Raw genomic sequence first — 19,726 nt, 5'->3', positions numbered from 1 at the left:
TAGCCAGGGATCTTCACGTTAAGAAATTATTAGAGGCTTTCAGGTCAGGTCAAAAAGCCCTTTTTGTCATTACTGACAGCACCAAACAGTTAAGACTGATCCTTGAGGAGCATATCAATGGGAAATTATCTAAAAATACAAGCTTTTACTTGGCTGGTGCGGCTCATTTGGTTGGAGCATCATCCTGTGCACCGAAAAGGTTGCCAGTTTGATTCCCAGTCAGATCACACCCCTGGGTTTTGGGTTCAGTCCCCGGTTTGGGCACTGGGCAAATACAGAAGACAACCAATAGATGTTTCTCTCTCATATAAGTTTCTGATGGACAACCTTATAAAAACCTTCACACAAACGAAAGGAATCCAGGTACCTGAAGTAGAAAGTTAGACTGAACATCAGTTTGTTCTTCCATCAAGGCATCTATGGACTTCTGCCAACCAAAATGAGCCCTGGTTAAACATAAACGATCATAATATTGGTCCAATTGCACAGCTTTTTGCTCAAATGTCACCTCCTCTGTGAAACCCTCCTTGATCTCAAAGGCAGGGACAGAGTTCCCTCCTCTCTTCTCCTGAAGCACCTAATATTTCTATCTATTAGGGCACTTACCACATGTATTTACATGTTGCAGCTTGCTCACAAGATTGAGAGCTCAGCATTATGTTCCCGAGACCTGGCCCAGTAGGAAAGGATTTCTATAGATGAGGAAAGGAGGGAGTGTAGGAAGAAGGATGGAAGGGAACTCAGGCCAGATGGATCAGACACTTAGCATTACTTACACCAAGGCTCTGAGCTCCTCTTCCTGGCTTGGCACACATTGCTTTCTGTCCACTTTACTAGATTGGTGAACTCTTGTCATCTTCCAACACTGTTCAAAATCACTGCTTTCAGGAAGCCTTCATCCCTCTCCCACCTGCCCCTCATAAGTTTTTACTCCGTTCACAATCTCATTTATCATCTTTATCATTTGTATCTCCCAGCTAAATTGTGAGCAACTTTAGGCCAATAATTGTCTTTTGTTCCTGTAATTTCTAGGAGGAGTACCTGACATACAGGCTTAATAAATATTGGTTGAATTAATAAGTAATGAATAGCAGTCCCTAATGGGTGTCTATCTTAAATTTCAAAAGTTAGTTAAGATTTCCATTGTGAGCACATGGATCATCTAATTATTCACACCAAAGTTTAAACTCTAGGGCTGCTGTCCCACTATTAAGGGAGTTCTGGTTTCTGGGTCACTTTTCTCATCAGTTACCAAGAGGTCATGGAGTAAAAGTCATTTCCAGGTCAACCTCAAAAACAGAATGACTTCAAGGAAAACCTATCAAAAGAGGTTAATTGTTTTCAAATCAAACATAATATGCTTTCTGATTTAAAGTATAATATTCATATCATTTTAAGTGTTTCTATATTTATTATATGAACTGACATAGAAACAAATGAATTATGGTGAGTGGACATAAAATTTACATAAGATTATTCAGACCTGGCTAGAAGAGACTCTTTGAGGGAACTTTAAGTAGGGTGAATAAGAGAGAGAATAAGAGCCAATGAAGGCTAAATAAACAAGGTGGAAGTCATAAAAGGCAGGCAGAAGTTTGTCACCTTATTAGTTTTGGACTTTATCCTATAGGAAATGGAAAGCCCCTTCAAACTTTCATCAGAGAAGCAAGATGTCAGGGCAGTGGATATATAAGATATCTATATTTTATATTTAATATAGAGGATGAAGAGGAGAAATTCTGAAAGACATTCATGAAGAAATGCCATATGTTGTGCAAGGACATACCCTTATTACAATGTTTTTACAAAGTTTTTGATAACACAATTTGAATAACAAACACTTTGTATTTTCTTTACAGCTTGATTGTAATTTTGGTACCGAGTCAAAGTGTGAATGTTATTACTAGCCACCCCCTTTAAACACAGAAGAGCAGCACTAAAGAACAAAATTGGCCCTCGCCAGTTTGGATCAGTGGACAGAGCATAGGCCTAAGGACGGAAGCATCCCAGGTTCGATTCGGTTGCAAGCTCCTCCCCAGCCCTGGTGTTGGTAGGGGCTCATGCAGGAGATAACTAATCAGTGTGTTTTGCTCACATTGATATTTCTGTCTTTCCCTCTTTCTTCAACTCTCTCTAAAAATCAGTGGGAAAATATCCTCAGATGAGGATTTAAAAAAAAAACACAAAAACAAAACTGATCATGGTCTGATTGTAAGCTGTTCTTTCTGATTTATGAGATGCAAAGCATTTCCAATAAACCCAATGACACTGAAGCTTAATCAGGATTATATTTATCACTACTCACAGATTTATTTTATTTTGCTCCATTGATTGCTTAAATGTTCAGGGAGCATTTAAGAAAGACCTGTGCTAAAACTCTTGATGACATCTGGCACATGGCCATTTATTCAACAATACAAGCGAACACAGGAAAGGGGGTTATGATAAATGATCAAAGTACAAAGCCGCAACATTTATGTTAACAAAAGTTTTAATACAGATTTGACTAAAAGATGCATATAATGAGTACTGAATCTCCATTCATAGGCAGCCTACAAGATTATGAATGAATTTATTAACTTCAGGTTGTGTACTTAAAAAATTACAAGCCATTTAAAAATGAAAATCAACAACAGAAGGAACGATTATAAAATACGATGGGATGATTTTAAAGAAAGGGTTCAAGTATTGTTTGTAAAGTTCTTCAGACACTAGGCTTTGAAAGGTTTGTGCATTTCCCATCTTGCATAGTACAGGGGAAACAAAAAAGAAAACCAAAACCACACATACCACTTGGTAAAACTCTGCAACTCTATGTGATTCATGTTTCATAGCGTGCACCTATGTGTACTGCTCATTTATCTAATAGAAGTAGCTCTAAGTTAGTGGGCTCATGCAGTATCCTAGGTGAGCAATGAAGTTAGCCTACATTTCCTCATCCATGTGTTGTTCATTAATGCAGCAAACATATAGCGGGTGAGATGGGAACTTGTCATTACTTAACACTAACTCTTGTTGGGTAACATTAAACAGTGATAATGCTTGTGCTTTGAGCTCAACTGAATAACAAGGATTCTTCACACCACAAAAATCAGCAAATTAACAGCATGCGCAAGAGAAAATACAGCAGAGTTGGAAACTACATAACCTAATACCACCGAAAATAACTAGAATCCATTGTTTACGATTGGTATGGTTGCATAATCTTTCATATTCATACACACACACAGCTTAAAGCTTGTGTATTTTACATATACACACAATTAATTTAACATTGGAGCATAGGTTTAGTTACCTATGAAACTGCCAGTGTAACAAAAAGTTACACAGACATTTGCCATATGTACATAATATTTGGGGACCACTGTGGTCTGATTTAAAACATAACATCGCACATTTACAATGTTGTTTGTGAAATGCTCAAAAGTTAATGATAAAGATTTAACTTGTTTTGTAACCACCATGGTTGTGTTTCTATTAAGTCACGTGGTGCCTCTGGAAGAGCAGTGAAATGTACATGGTAAACTCAGCAATGACTGAGAATCCACGAGTGAGTAGGATCCAGCAACAGAGACAGAAGTAATGCAGCGACAGGAAGAGATGCCGAGTCATCTGCGTTCCTCGGAGGTGAAGGAGCCATTGCCACTAGGGAAGGGATATGTACTACCTGTGTCTTAAAAAGCCAAGAAGGAGGCTGGCCTACCTTGTAGAGAAAGAACCCTGTTAGCACAATAGACACACACAGCTAGCTCTAGAAAAAGACTGCGTACCTGTGTAGCACCTAGTACTCAGAAAGCAACAGCAGGAGGAAGATGTTAGGTTATGGTCTATTGTAGCAGATAGAAAGTAAAGTTTCTGCCCTAGGACTGTGCTACCTCCAGGATTAAAAATATATGGGAAAGAGGGTGGAGAGGAAGAGGGGAATGGGAGAGAAAAAAAGGGGAAAGAAAATTATACATATATATATAATTTCATATATATATATATGAAAAAACTGCACTGTTTTAAGAGCACATTTTGAGGACATAATCCTTTCCAAAGTCAAAGCCAAGGTTGTGAGACTAGTGTCATGAAACGTGCTGAAAAGGGACTTAAAGCTCACTGACGTGGTTGTCATGAAGTGAATAGTATAACTGATGTCCTGTTCCTAAAAGGAGGTTGCTAGAGAAGTATGGGTATGCTGGAGCCTCCAGGAAAGCTCATCTCTAGATGGACACTCACTGAATGGATCATGTACACGTTTTACATTCAAAACAAAGCTGGGACCCAGTTTCTCTGTTAATGTATATAACACTTGATCGGAAGCGATCATGAGCTTATTTATGGAAGAAGGAACCTCAGTGAACGTGAACTAAACTCAGAGGGACTTGGGAATCCAGATTACATCTGCAAATCTTCCTGAAGGGAAAAGAAGGTGAATCTGTATGTATAGCAGAACCCCGCTGTGAGCCAGCACAGCTATTCACAGACCGACAGCACACAGGGGCCCAACAAGGCTTGTTGAGAACACAACACACAGAAGTAAAGGCTATTCCAGCAGCGCTCACAGGAAGGTGATTGATGTTTCTGTCTCATCACCAGTGTTACAGTGGGGTTCTACCATATATATTTTGAGGCAGGAGGATGAGGCATGAATGAAATATTGGTAGTAATAGATATGAATAAAATGGAAAGCTTAACTTTTTCCCAAGCTTTCAACATTGAAAATTTTTTTTTTTTTAATTTAAGGCTTTAAGTTTATCCTCCTTTCACATTAAAGACGGGGGAAAAATTGTCAAAACCAAACACTAACATCACAAGCTTGGCACTTCAGTGATTAATTTGAAAGGGTGTCTACTTTCTTACATTATATACATATGTTTATAATGACAACAAAAAAATTTTAGAGACTTACCAGTACATGTATTTGCATTTACATAATTTTTGGGTTTTTAATGTGGGTTATTTTGTTGTTGTGTGTTCCCCTCATCTTTAATTTTTGGTTTCAAAGCATTTTGTTTGATTCAAACATTTCATCCTTAAATTGCACCTGTTTTGTGCCCAAACTCCTTGCATCTGTGGCCACATCTGTTATTTTTTAAGCAAGCCCAACAATCACTGTACAACATGTTACAAGAGAGAAGGGCAGAGACAAAGAAATGGAGAAGAGGAACCAAAAAGATGGGGAGCAAACAATGAACTCAAATTCACAGAGAACCTTTACAAGAAAAATATTTCAAACAGACAAGTGAACAGGATGTGTCAAAATCTCTTATTTCCATATTTACATTTATAAAAGAACTTTACAATAGTATCCACTCTCAAGTCCCAGCTCCCATGTCCCATGGCTGCCTGGTCCAAGAGAAACTGAATGAAAGAATGAATCAAGGAGCACAGGGAGTTGGTGGCCTGGTCTAGACTAGGGGGCGGGGCCAGGCAGCTTCCTCATGTTCACCTGTCATCTCCACCTTAGGAATTCAGTTGCAGGTTTGGCTGCTGATTGGCTTGCTAGCTGCTTGTTGTAGATATGCCATGCAGATTTTACCCTTTCGAAAATTAGATCTTCATGCCACTGGAGTGTGTCATTGGTAGGAAAAGAGAAAAGAAATCATGCCAGATCATTTAGAAGATATTAAGTGCCAGCAGGCTGAGGAAGAAAAAAAAATCATTTGCTATCTTTAATGGTTCATTTATTGCACTTAATTTTTGTTGTTGTTCCTTCTTCCTTTAGAAAAAAAAAAAAGAGATTCTGAAACAGTTCTTTTTAGAACATTGTCTTTTGCTCCCCCTTTTATTGACAGGTGGTGGGAGGAGTTCTTTGAAATGATTTCCAAAAAGGACAGTTTTCTTTGACCTCATCCTGGTCACCCCAACTTGAGTTCTACAGTCATGACCACCCAGTGTTCTTGTTTACAGACTTAACAGTTCCGGCAACATTGCTGAAAGCGCATCACGTCCAGAATCCAACAGTGCGAGGCACCGTTCATCCGCAGCAGCTGATTCAGATGGGGCCTTGCTGACTAGGATCGAACCTCCTCTTCTTGACATTTCTTCCCGAGTGCGCCAAAAGAAGATGCAAGCGGAGGGGGGGAAATCCACAATATTAGTCAGATCATGATAAGAGGAGGGTGATGATAATGACAACACTAGTTCCAGAGCAAAGTAATCAACTCACACTGAGGCAGATTTTCCAAAATAACTCGAAATTGAAACACAGAACCTCTTATACTTTTGAATGTCTTGACAACATCTCCACTGGAATGCATTCATTTGTGAAGATCAAAAGAAGCTTCAAGTTGTTCATTTGAAATCACTGGAAGTCTCAGGAGCCCAATTTGTCTCTTATTTCAGAAGTAACTGACATAGGTAATTGTAGCTGGATCAAAATAATTATATGGAGGGCTCTTCCATTTCGGGGGCTATCAGAACTCTGAAGGTCTTGTAGCTGATTCCTTCCAGACCTGCGAGTTCAGCATCAGCCGATCAGCCTTTGCCAAGATGGCAAAACGCCTTGTTCTACTCAGTGATTGTGCTGCCTTGGCTGTGTGAGTTCTTACCACACTGTGGAACAAGCATTTTTCATGTCTAGAAAGTTGAAGATCAGAGTGCACAGGGAGATAGTACACTCTGAGGAGAATGGACACAGGCTCAGGTTAGTTAAGCAAATGCAGCAGATGAGCTTAGTTGAAAGGAACATTAAAATGCCTCGCTCACAGTGTCCAGTCTCCTAAAAAGTGGTTCTGATGTTTCAAAATTGAAAAGAAAGAACCAGCAAGACACTTGTACAAGGCAACAAGAGTTGGTTGCAACCTCCCCATGGTCTGGTTTCATGTGGGGCATCAAGCAAGGAGGCTCATGCATTTAATCTGCGCACTGGGCGGGTGCAATGCTGCTGCCACCGAGGCATCATGCAAAACTGGAGACCGAGGAGTCCCCAGGAGCTCTCGTTCCCCTGCCCACTCACTCGGGGCAGCTGGATGCCCGTACAGCCCCAAGTACCAAAGGGATTACAGTATATTCCTCCTCGCCTCTAGGTAATTCAAAATAAAAACAACACCAAAGTCCAAAGTTGATCCTGCAAAGTTCTTATTTTCCCCAAGATGACCACTTTGATGCTTCTTTTTTAACTATCACATATAAAAATCTTTAAATAAAATTTTCCTTTTCTTTTTGAAAGTTTTCATTAAAACATCTTTAATGGCCTAAGCACATGGTTCATTGTCCTAGCAGGTAATCCATTGCAACAAACACTATTTGCAACAGTGCTACTTCCTTTTCTTCCCTATCACCCACCACCTACAACCCTCCTTTGAATCAATATTCTTGAAAGCATGCATTGCTGATGCCGCCCCAGAAATAGAGATGAGACTAAGAGGGACATCTCCCATAATGCATCTGTCCCTGAGTTTGTTCCAGAGCACAGGATGTGCATCTACTATCCATGATCATAGTCCTTGAAGGTAACTAAATTAGGAACCACACTTCCAGTGAGTCAGGTGGGGGAAAACAGGGACTGCTTGACCTTGTAAAATGATCCTGAAGGACTACTAGTTAGATATGTGTTACTGGAACTCAAAAGAGATGTTAAACTAATGTCTTCTCAATTAAAATGAAGGTAAAGATCAAGCCAACTAGCGCTATGCATGTAAATGACTATATTGCCCACATCTACATTCCTTTATTCAAATGCAGGGAATGTCAGGTAAACAGTCATGTCCAAGGTCATAACTACAATCCAATACACTTTTAAATGGAGATATAAAATCCCACTTCAGCATGACATACAGGCAACCTCTGTGCTTCTCCTAAAAGTCAGTTTTTGAAGTTTAAGTTGCATTTTTTAAAAAAATAGAAACAATGTTCAACAGGGTGACTGGGTTCGCAGGCTGACCAGGAGGCTAAACCATGCTGTAGAACCATGTACTTATCAGAAAATAGCTTCTGAATACCAACAGGGGGTTCTGGGACCGTATTTCCTCGCCGATGAGGATGAAAGGGACACTCCCATGGCAGGGTCACTGCGAGGGTCCCTCACGTGTAAGCTGTAACCACATGGGCCACTGTACATTGACAACTGCTTGTCCTGAACTTTCTATATCTAAGTCTTTTTGTTTAATTTCAATGTGAGAGCACAGCTATCGTAGGCATGTGCGTGCTGTTTTCCTTCCATGACTGTCTCACCTGAATATTCTCTGTTCACTAGGACTGTGAGGCAATTAACTTTCTCATCATAACCTGTAAGTTATTTCTGGATCATTATAAAATACTAGAGGCCTGGTACATGAAAATCGTGCACTTGGGGGGTGAGGGGGGGGAAGGCGGGTTGTCCCTCAGTCCAGCCTGCACTCTCTCCAATCTGGGACCCCTCGGGGTATGTCTGACTGCTGGTTTAGGCCCGATCCTAAACTGGCAGTCAGACATCCCTCTCACAATCTGGGACTGTTGGCTCCCAACCACTCGCCTGCCTGCCTGCCTGATTGCCCCTAACCGATTCTGCCTGCCGGCCTGATCACCCCCTAACCACTCCCCTGCCAGCCTGATCGACACCTAACTGCTCCCCTGCCGGCCCGGTCACCCCCAACTGCCCTCCCCTGCCTGCCTGGTTGCCCCTAACTGCCCTCCCCTGCAGGCCTGGTCGTCCACAACTGCCCTCCCTGCTGGCCATCTTGTGGCTGTGGGTGTCGCCATCTTTGAGGGCGTGGCAGTCAATTAGCATATTCCCTCCTTATTGGCTGTGGGCACTGCCATCTTTGAGGGTGTGGTAGTCAATTCCCTCCTATTGGCTGTGGGTGCCACCATCTTTGCAGCCTGCTGCTTAGTCGTTTGTTTGTCCCTCACTAATCCCCCTGCCGGCCTGGTCGCCCCACACAGCATGCTGTTCAGTCGTTTGGTCGTCCCTCACTAACCCCCCTGCCAGCCTGGTTGCCCCATGGAGCCCGTTGAGTTGTCCGTTCTGTTGTGATGGTCGCTTAGGCTTTTATATACAGTGGGGCCTTGACTTACGAGTGTCCCGACTAACGAGTTTTTCAAGATACGAGCCGTCTCTCGGCCGATATTTTGCTTTGAGTTGCGAGCTAAAATTCGGGTTACGAGCCAGCTTCAGATACCCCACCGCTAGCTGGCGCAGCGAACATCACAGTGAATGCCACGTCAGCCCAGCATCACGTGTCTCACTCGTTCACTTTTTGATTTGACATACGAGTAATTTGTGTTAAGAGCTCCGTCACGGAACAAATTAAACTCGTAAGTCAAGGCCCCACTGTATATAGATTACCATAAAGCACAAACCTTGCATTGACCCCATTTTTATTAACTTTTACTAGTTCTGAAAAACCTGTACTTTTGTCCACAATATATAATATACACACATACATGTATGCAAAATTAAAACAACTCTTCAGGTAACAACAACCATCTCAGAATGTAAAGACTTTAGATCTTTCAAGGGTATATTGATCCACTGCTATCACCTTCTTATCTCTCCACAATGAGTCCTTTCCCACCCACCAAAAACCCCTCACTTCACCCTTTCTAGGCGACCTTAGACTGAGTTCACTTCCCCATGGGTGGAGTCAGGGTGCTGAACTCAATCTTCCTGGCAACCTGAGTGAGAAACTGCCTAACACAGGAGCAGCAGGCACTGGGAGAATTTTGCATTGGGATCCGGTCATGGAATTTGGATAAGCAGCAAGTCTGGTTATGCTCCTCATGGAATGAATGGGTAACAGTGATCCCATTTCCTAACTCTGTAAAACCCAAAAGCAAATTTTAAAAAAGACGTGTATTCTTTTGAGAAAATATAATTAGCAATATTAAATTCCTTTCCAATTTCATCCAACTTGACATTCAAACAATTCCGTTAACTTCCCTTGTATTCATCCAGGTGGGTCCCTTAAGTTTTCATTTATGTGAGTACCTAAACAGTCTGTGCTTCACCATGGCCAGTGAAGTAAAACATAGGTCAAACGGAACTGCTTACAAAGTCAGGCTCAGTAAGAATGTGCAACCCAAGAAACTTCTCATAGAGGAAAAATCACATATGATAATTACACTTATTAAATGAACTACTTTAAGGTCAAGAGCAGCTCTGCCAGGCCAGTATGGCCACTGCTGTCACTGAACCCTGTGGAGAGAGCAAGTAGTGGGACAGTGGGACATGGTGAGGGGGTTCCATAGACTGAAACATTAAGATATAGTTGGAAAAGCCCAACACTCATCCTAAAATCTTGTGATTTGCATTGTCACCAAACTATGTCACTGTTACCTACCTTCAAGTAATTTTCCTACCATCACCTAGAATTTCTCTTTCCTACTACCATCAACTATGGCATTCATATATTTTATGTGCATGTAAACGACCATACCTCACATCAAGTTTTCTGTATTCAGATTTAGGGATTGGCAGTTAAAAAGCCATGTGCAAGGTAATGACAGCAATTCTGTTCATTTTAAATGGAGATATGAAATGTTCTTTTCATATAATTGTCACCTTTCCTAAGCTTTAGAGAAGATGCTACTAAAATGACCCTTCATCTACATGATTTTTCCCAAAATCTAATAAAAGCAACAGCTCTAGTGATCTAATCAAGTAAATTGTTACACAACATTGGATAGAAGCCCCAAGTCCCCATGAGTCAGGATAGAGTTTGCAATCCTCTGCACCACTGCATCAGTCTGTGTGTGTAGGTGATGGAGAGGATAAGGAGCATGGGGTGAGGGTTATTAAATGAAGATGTGGGGAAATGTTGGACAAGTCGGTGTGCCAAGAGCCTAGATTTATTTTGCACAGGATGTCTCAGAGGATAATTCTAAGACCCAAAAGACTGGAAATCCATAGACTAAACCATCCCTTAAAACCTCATACTTTTAGAGTATGAAATTAACTACAGTTACTAAGGTATATATCTACCACATTGCCCAATAGATCAGGATATGTCAAATACAATAACCTACCAAATAAAGCATTTTTTTTCTTTTCAGGAAGTCTATAACCTTGCTTATGAAAGTCTTATTTTCATTAAGCAAAGCTTTCAGATTCTACGACTCTGCTAAGAAGAAGTATTATAAATTTATATTATTTTTTACCACAATAATCTTGACAAACCTTCACTATCACCTTACATATACAAATGTACCTGTATTCACACATACATCACACTCACATGCACGCTTGGTTTTTACCACCTATTCAGAGGAAATATGGTTTACGAGGAAAAAACTATAAAAAATGGCAGTATGTGTCAGGGGTCAAAGCACTGCTGTATTTCTCATTTGTACTTGAATGGGTCAGGTATGGCTGACCCTTCTTCCACATCTACATTACTCACGGTGTTCTGTCCAAAGACACGTGACGTTAGGAAAACGCCGTACTTCCCCTTAGCAGTTCATACTTTTGGAAGTTTGTGTGCCCTCCAATTCTGCAGGATACTTTGTTAATGGCTCTGCTAGCAATAAAAACCTGATTCAGGAGGGATGTCCAATACAGGTATTTAGAGCGATCTTTCTTACAAACTATTTTTTCAACTTCTGCTTCTAAAGGGAACCTGTTTAGTATTTTCATTGAACTCAATGAAAAACTCTAAGGCTTTCAGTTCAACTAGCAAATAATTCTACTTCCAAAGCATGTCTACATTAATCATCTCCCACACTGCCCAGGTGGTAAGAAAACCTAAACTTGATCATTCAGCACCCACAGTCTTTTACTGCAAAGTCGTAGATCTTTCATGTCGAATGTAAACCACGTAGCTACTATTAAAGTCGAAAGCAAATTCAGGTCCTCATGTAGCAACCAACAGCACGAAAAGCAGCAGCTTCTCCACATCTAAACTCCTAAAGTGACTTCACTCCTTCACTTTTTTTTTTCAGAACATAAAAAATTTACTTCACACTGTTCTACAATGTTTTTCTTTATTAAGGTCGCAGGGCACGGGAAGGGACATTGACCTAGCACAGCACCTGCACAGCAATCCCACAGCTCTTTCTCACCTCACCCAATGCCCATCTCCCCACCCACCCTTTCTGTTAGGTTGATTAGACATCTCTCTCCGATTTAATTAATCTAAACAGGGCCTAATCCACTTATATACACAGTGATAAAAAGGCTTTTCTGTTTTTCCCCCAAAGAAACATGCAATTCAAGCTGTGAGCTAGGCCAAGCCGCCGTTTTGAGGTCCTGCTACAGAATTGTGCTCTTATCTCCAAATGTTGAGGTGGGAAATTTGGTATTGCTTGCGGCTGGATGGCAAAGATGCACAGGAGGCTGTTTTCCAAGCCGTGGAAACTGAGGTTTCCTCATGCCAGAGGCATAAGCCTGAGCATGAGCCAAATTTCTTTTCCTTGAGGCATATTTAAATGAGGGCATTATAAACTAATGGATCATGGAACAACTGTCATGTACAGTGACTTGTTTACAGTAAAGTAACAAGAGAAATATTTTCTTGAATTAGACCAGTCCAAACAAAAACATGTTATTCTGTCATGTGCCACGTGAGTGACTCAGTATCTGGGCAATGTCTGGTAATATTGTGATGAGAAATTCAAACATGAGTTGCCCATTGGGAGTGTGTTTTTGAAAACACATTGATACCAAAACTAATGTTCCATCAAACAAGTTCAAGTTTATAAATCTCTCTGTGGAAAAGAAGTACTATTTGGTAACAACTTTCCAAGTTACAAACACTCAAAAACTTGTACGCTTGAATTAATTTAAATCATCTTTTGGTTTGTTTTTCTTTCATAAGCAATTTCTAATAATGACATTTTAACTGGTTTAAATACACAGAATTCAGGATACCAAATATAAAATTTCCTAATTAAGGCAATTATTCAGACAATTCAGGTCAAAAACTTCCTCAATTGTGTAACCAGATGAAGGCAAAGTGGGCTTTGAATTTGGGCAATGGTCTTACTTCCCACTTAAATTTGTTTCGATAGATCTGGTTGAAATGTAATTTGTCACAAGGAATACTTCGCATAAGAGGTCTTATTTACAAATCGTGAGGCATCACAGCACGAAAAGCAGTAGAAAGCAATTACCCAATGAATCTGAGGTATAGAAATATCCGAACTGAGTAAATTAGGTTTGAAATTTTGGATTATTTGTGATTATCTGGCACATCTATTGAAATGAACTTAGTTCTGTGATCAATGTACAATCCAAACTAAAAGGGTACTATGAAGACACACCAGGCCTACCAGTCACACCAACATTTGCAGTTAATTAGAAAATATTATCACAAAACTACAGACTTTAAATTCCAATGTGAAACCAATTCAGCTGGTTAGGGAATTAATGAAAATACTTTTGAAAATCTGTTTATAAAAAATAATGAAGCTTTTAAAATCATAAAGCTACATACAGTACGACATGTGAAAAATGATGAACAAATGGTTACTTGGGGTGTGAAACTTTCAAAATGTCAATGGACTATAAACTAGTTTTAAACAGATACAAGGAGTTTATGTCCACCATTTCCAACTGCACAGTTTCCTCACAGACCTGTGTATTAATAAATGTCTCTCAGACTGTTGCACCTAAAAGCTGACTGTCTCCTGTTAAAGAACTCCCACTTTTTCTCTTCAACCCAGTGCATGTGAGTTCCTTTCACATTCCATGTTTCCCCACTTGCCTGAAGATGACATTGGTGTTTCCATGTTTCTTCTTTTCTGACCCGTGTGTAAATGAGATGTTTTTCTCAGTCTTACTGTTAAAACTTGTAGCAGGAACTCAAAACTTGGTTATGTAAGCAGAAAAGAGAAGTGCCAGAGCCACTGAGAAGAAGGCATGCGGCGTTGCTTACTTAAATCCCCATCCTGTGCCCCCAAGGACAATAGCTGCTACCAGGATGGCACCAGCGATGGAGCCTATTATGAGATTGGTGGCACTAGGACCTGTGACAAAGGATCATGGGAAGAAAGTCATATGAGCCAACCACTTTCGTTACCACCAGGGAAAGGCAGTTGAGCGGTTTCAGGAAGTCAAAACCCTGCATGAAAGATTGCGAAACACATAAATCACCTTTTTGACTTAGCTTAATTTCACTTTCCACGCTGTGGATAACGACTGCTGGGGTTTGAATGCCTTTACATCTGCAGCTTCTGCACCACTGACAATTAAGTTCCATTAAATCCACCTTCCGCAGAATTTGAAGCAAATAGGCGCCAATTGCTGTCATTACACGTCTTTCTTCTCCTCCCCTTTCCCAATACCATGAATCAAACAAGTAAGAGTGCATAAAGAACGCGACTGCATTAGAATTAGCTCAATCTGCTGGCAAACGAGGGCATGAAAGGCAGGAAACATCCTGCTGAAGTGTTCTTTCAAGCAGCACATAAAGTTGTCTGGATGCTGCATGTTTTGTGCCCAACTGGGAGACAGTTAAAGTTCAGAAGTCAGAAGGAGGTTACCAATAAAGATCTGACTTGGCAGTCTTGTTCTCAAAGACGTATTTCTTAACTGCACAGATCCAGGCAGTGTTTAAACAGCAGCACGGGCTTCCAAAGGCAAGATATAAAAAAAGTATAAGACGCATTTGGGTAATTTTGGGGAAATGGAAAAAATAAATGTTGTTTCAACTGTTTGAGGGAGAGTTGGTAATACACTCTTTTTAAATGTAAGCAACCTTCACTTCAGTATGAGAATTACTTTAAGTATCACATCGTACAGGATGCTAATATGCAGGCACAGCGCACCCTAACAGCAAAATACTTTCTGTGCTAATTTTATGCCCCCGTTCCCAAGGTCACAGCCCATTTTGCTAGCTCCCCTGAAACCCTCGGGTTTGTGTGTGCCTTCATTGCTGTGTAAAAGATTCTCTTTTCTGCTCACATCAGCGCCCTCGGCTGTGTACATAAATGGATGCCACTTTCGGCAGCACTGAAATTGTGTGCCACGTGATGTTTTTACTCAGAGACCACCCGGTGTTTGCAGGTGCGAGGAAAGGTAGATGGGGGTTACAATGGGCATCTCAGGGATGAGGTCTCTCGGGAATCCCGGGTTTGGACACACCCTTAAGACTAACCATTGAGGTTCTACAGAACACAAATCTCAGTGGCCTTTAGCGATACGGCCATAATAATAAATAATAATGAGAGCTGCAAAAGCTGGTTAACTACTATTCACTGTCCTGACGATTGGGGTGCACTTTTAAGCACTTGGCATTATTATCTCATCTGATCCCCACCAAACCCTAAGAGGTAGGGACTATGACTACCCCTGATAACAGATGGAGAAATAGAGGCTTCTAGAAGTCAACACATGACGGAGGCAAGATTTGAACCCAGATGTGTCTAAAGCTTATGGGATACGCCAAGGGGCAGCAAACTCCATCCCACAAGCCAAATCTGGCCCCTGCTGACTGTTTTTTCAAAGAAGCTTTATTGGGACACAGCCAATTCAACCCCGTGCGGGTTTACAGCTGCTTTTAGGCGAAGACAGCAGAGTTGCAGGTTTGTGACAGACAACCTGTCGCCCCCAAAGCCAAAACTATTTACCATCTGCCCTGTTACAGAGTTTGCTAACCTCTCCATGAAAGCAACATTATTCCATGTATACGTGTTTCCTCCGCAAAGCTTAATAGGGACTCAAATTTTAAAACACTTAAAAATATTTATATTACCATGTACAGAATGTATGCTTTAGACATGATTTGCACCTTACTGGCTCAGAAAACAGGCTGGAATTAGAATCAGTACATAACCCCTGAGAATTAATTCCTGGTCTACAATGATAAACTAAGGAGTAGAAACAAAAGCAAAACAAAACAAGGCCTCTGTCCTTGGAATCCTTAGTGACAAAATGACAGTACACTGCCAGTCAAACTAGGAGGCATTAAAACTACAGGTACTATGTGGATTTTAATTTATTTTTTAACTAGTATTTACTATTTACTAAATTTAACTGTTTTTACTATTTTAGCAACTCTGGCAAAATTTAGAATTTAAAGGGAAAAATCAGTAAGCTAATAGACAACAACAGCGTATACACCAAGAATAACATCTATTTTTAGAAAAAATGTATATACACGTATACAGACTTACCTGTCACAACCAGAAATCGCCACAAACCAACAACACTGGAAGGGAAGGAGGACAAGGACTGTGCCTTACAACAAAGCTCCCAAATCCTGCCTAGCTCTAAGACTCAAAGGGAACATTATTAAAGTTCACCCCTTCAGTTAGCACAGCCAATAAATTACATTTTAAAAAAATGGATTTGAAATGGTTTTTAAAAAAATGACCTTTCTTCCCAGGAGGAATTTCACATGTGTGTGTGGAATTTCCCCTGGAAAGGAATGTTACTTCTGTATCTAATCCAGTCAACAGACCCACGGTGAAATTTTATAGAAGTTCGTTTTCTAGAAATATTTTACTTCACATATACTTTATATTCTAACAAAGATGGAGAAACAAACTATTTTTTCAAGTACTTCTAGCTTCCCGGGGGTTACTAGCTTCGCAGTCCATACCGATGGGATGTGAATTACAAGATCTACGTCTAGTCAAAGCCCTTCAACCCAGGTGAGATTTAGGGAATCGACACCACCTGTGACCTACGGACCTCCCTCTTCATGCTATTTCTTTCCAGCCCTGGGCCTCCCAGACCCAGTCTGAAAGGAGAACATCTGTGTGCTGCCACCAATGGGACTAAGGGACAATGAGTGACGTTCTCAACTTGCCTATGGTTTGGGCTGATTGCGTGGAGGTTACCTGGCGATTCCTTAAGACCCTAGCAATTTGTTCCTGGGCCACTGTGAAGTGTTAACATCACCACAGTGAGCAGAAAAGACAGCATGCGGAGTATTTTTGTAATTTGCAAATGCTCTCTCTGAAATTAGAGGGGGGAAATCACAATATCACAATAATCTTTTAGTCTACATGTACATTGGCAATCTCATGAAAGCAGTAGCCCATGGAGAACTGACAGCTATTCTGAGGATATAGATCAAGTGCAGCGCAACCTAAATAGAGGCACCACGAGAGCTCAATGGCAAGTGCATGCAGGCCACGTGTTTATACTCTGGCTCCTCAAAGGCAAACCCACCAGGTGATGTGCAACTGCTCCCTTGAAGTTTTGCAAGTTTGGATTAAATATCTCTTCATTCTTAATGCTGTTCGCGCCAAAATATTTATGTAAACATCAAATTGGAATTATTAACCTGTTTTATTTAAAAAGAGGCAATGTGCTAAATACCCTCTTTGTAACAACAAGCTGAAGCTTCCTTTAGCATTCTCCATCAACGGAGAAAACATTAGTGGCTATCATTCAGATTACCCTTAAAAAGGAGCTACAACTGCTGGTAATTCCTAATTGTATAGGTGAATCTATCTGACTGGCGATGATTCAAATTGTCACAAGAGTCCTAATAAAACACTTCCGTGAAAGCATTTTTGCCAATAAATAGTAAAAAAAAAAAAAAAAAAAAAGGTCTGTATCTTATTAGCATTACTTTTCAAGTGGAGGAGCAATGGAAGCTTTTGGACCATCCTCCGCGGAGAAGACATCAGCACCCAGGATTATGTCATGCCCCACATTGTTCCAGACAGGAGAAGGTTCTCCACCACACGAGAAAACCACACGACACAAACACGTCCAAGTCACAGCACAAGTAGCACCACCACGAGACGACACGGGGGAGTCAGGGGTCGAGGGTCAGCTCACACACCGGGAACCACACGGAAACACTCTGAAACTCAGAAAGATGCTTACTCTATTCCCCACCCCGTGCCTCCAAAAATCACCCCCAGGGCCAGAATGGTGCCTGCCACAGCACCTATTAGCCTGCTCGTGGCCAGGTTCACTGTGTGGAGGGAAAAACGGAGATTTTTTTTAAACAAAAAAAATTTGATCACACACTGATTTCACTAACGTACAAAACCACCTATTCAGGAAACGCTTTGAAAGTCAGTTATATATTAAAATTTTTTTGCTTATTAAGTTCTGCATACACACCGAAAATATTCAAGGATAATCTTGTATTTACTTTCCAACTCCAAAACCTCTAGTTAAAAACATAGTCTTACACTTTTAAACAAAGAAATAATCCAGCTGGAGTTACAGTTCCTATAAGGAGTGAAGTGAAATTAAAATGTAATTTAAACTGCCGAGCAACAAATCTGTTTTTTAATTGAAAAGTTATAAACCATTAGTGGACTTAAAAAAAAATCCTCAAACTATAAAATATGCCTAAGAAGCTATATTTTTTAAAAAATCCAAAACTTACTCAATTCTGTGGAAATCCTTACAAGTTTAAAAAGAGAATATCTTTAAAATTAAATGCATTGTTACCCGGGGAGTTATTTTCCCTGGAAAAGTATATTTCAAATAACTCTGCAATGTTTGTGTTTCTGCCACAGTATTTGGACATTTAGATTTTCGTTGATAGTCTGCAGTGTATAGGCTTTGCACTGAGGGTAAGTAAGGGGCTCTGGGAAAGTGTATTCATTGCTTCAAACTATGGAGCGGTAAATTACTGAGGAGACACGCCATGCCTGCACACCCCTGCTTCTGCGTACGGCTTTTGTTGCAAAGTGGGACTGGAATGTGTGATTTTTTCCCAAATATGGCAATACATAATACAAAATAATCTAAATTCTAGCTCAGATTTCCAAACTGTAGAGGCAAATACTGGGATAAAAGCTATAATGCCTCATTTTTTTAAGACCTTAGAAAATCATTGCTTTCAGAATACTAAATTAACTTTGGGTATTAACTAGGAAATATATATATATTTTTTTTTTTTGCTTAAGTTTTAGGCATTGGCTCTCAGAGCCAAAATACACAAGAGTTCTATTAGCTCTTCAATCTTTACATAAGCCACATGCTAAATTATAGGATACACACACTCCTGTGAAATGTGATGCTGAGTAAAAATTTGTTAATATTTTTAAAATTATAGTAACTATGAATGATGAAAAATAACTAGTTAATAAGGCTTTTATATTTGCTAAGGATGTGATTTGTTACTGCTGAATCAAGAGAATTAGGCAATTCACCATGTGTTAGAAACACGAGAGGAACAAGATATTTCTGCAGATGCTTCAAATACACATCCAAAATAAACAGATATAGTGTATAACCTCCACTGATCAAGAATAATCATTTCCAAATTCTTAACTGATAAGTATCCTTAACACCAAAGCAAGATAAAAGTGGGGAAAAATTGCTTTTTCAAAAGTATCCTCTCCCCTCCTTGCTCTGCCTCCCGTGACTTTAAATGCTACTATATTGAAAACATATAAATTCCATTTAATTCTTTATCAGGATACTAGCAGGGTTATCTCTTCAGTTGGTAATTTCTCAATCTATTTTAAAATTGACATGAATGAATGGAGTGGCTCACAGGTGGGTAGATTTTGACAGGGGCCATACTTGCAAACTTAGGTCTCAGCACTTCTGCACAGCTACAAAGAACTTACCATCTCATTGGCAGGAAACTCCTTGGACCTTTGGAGATCTATGCTCTGGTTTTACTTCTGAACTAATTTACTTCTTATATAACTGTATTTCATTCACTCACTCATTCATTCTTTCTCTACTACATGCCTTTTTCTCCCAGGAACTATGCTGGGCGCCAACCTTCACCCCACCAAACCTGAAGATGGAACTCTTCAAGATTCTAGCTAATAACACCATCAGCATATCAGGAACTGAACTTTGCTCCCTAACTCTTTGACACACTTACCTTTCATTGTAACTTGATTGATTGTGGAAACTGTTTATTACCTAGCAGTATGTTTTCATTTTTGC

The 19,726-nt window shown here is 40.2% G+C and overlaps 1 protein-coding gene across 3 annotated transcripts in view; it reads right to left on the bottom strand.

Moving 5' to 3' along the window:
• Positions 1–5,231: 5,231 nt before the first annotated feature.
• ADAM23 (ADAM metallopeptidase domain 23) overlaps positions 5,232–19,726 on the bottom strand; it is a 152,971-nt gene continuing 138,476 nt past the window's right edge. The window contains exons 25-26 of one of the 3 annotated variants that reach the window (XM_059702898.1): positions 13,779–13,869; positions 5,232–6,029 (exon numbers count right to left, since the gene is read on the bottom strand). In XM_059702898.1, the coding sequence (XP_059558881.1) occupies positions 5,981–6,029; positions 13,779–13,869 (140 nt within the window). In that variant the 3' untranslated portion in view covers positions 5,232–5,980. The other 2 variants (XM_059702899.1, XM_059702900.1) reach the window with 2 other exon arrangements.

The sequence above is a fragment of the Myotis daubentonii genome, chromosome 7, assembly GCF_963259705.1.
Source record: "Myotis daubentonii chromosome 7, mMyoDau2.1, whole genome shotgun sequence".
Taxonomy (NCBI): Eukaryota; Metazoa; Chordata; class Mammalia; order Chiroptera; family Vespertilionidae; genus Myotis; species Myotis daubentonii.
Note: the sequence above shows the minus strand (reverse complement) of the source record. Positions and strands in the feature narration are given on the sequence as shown.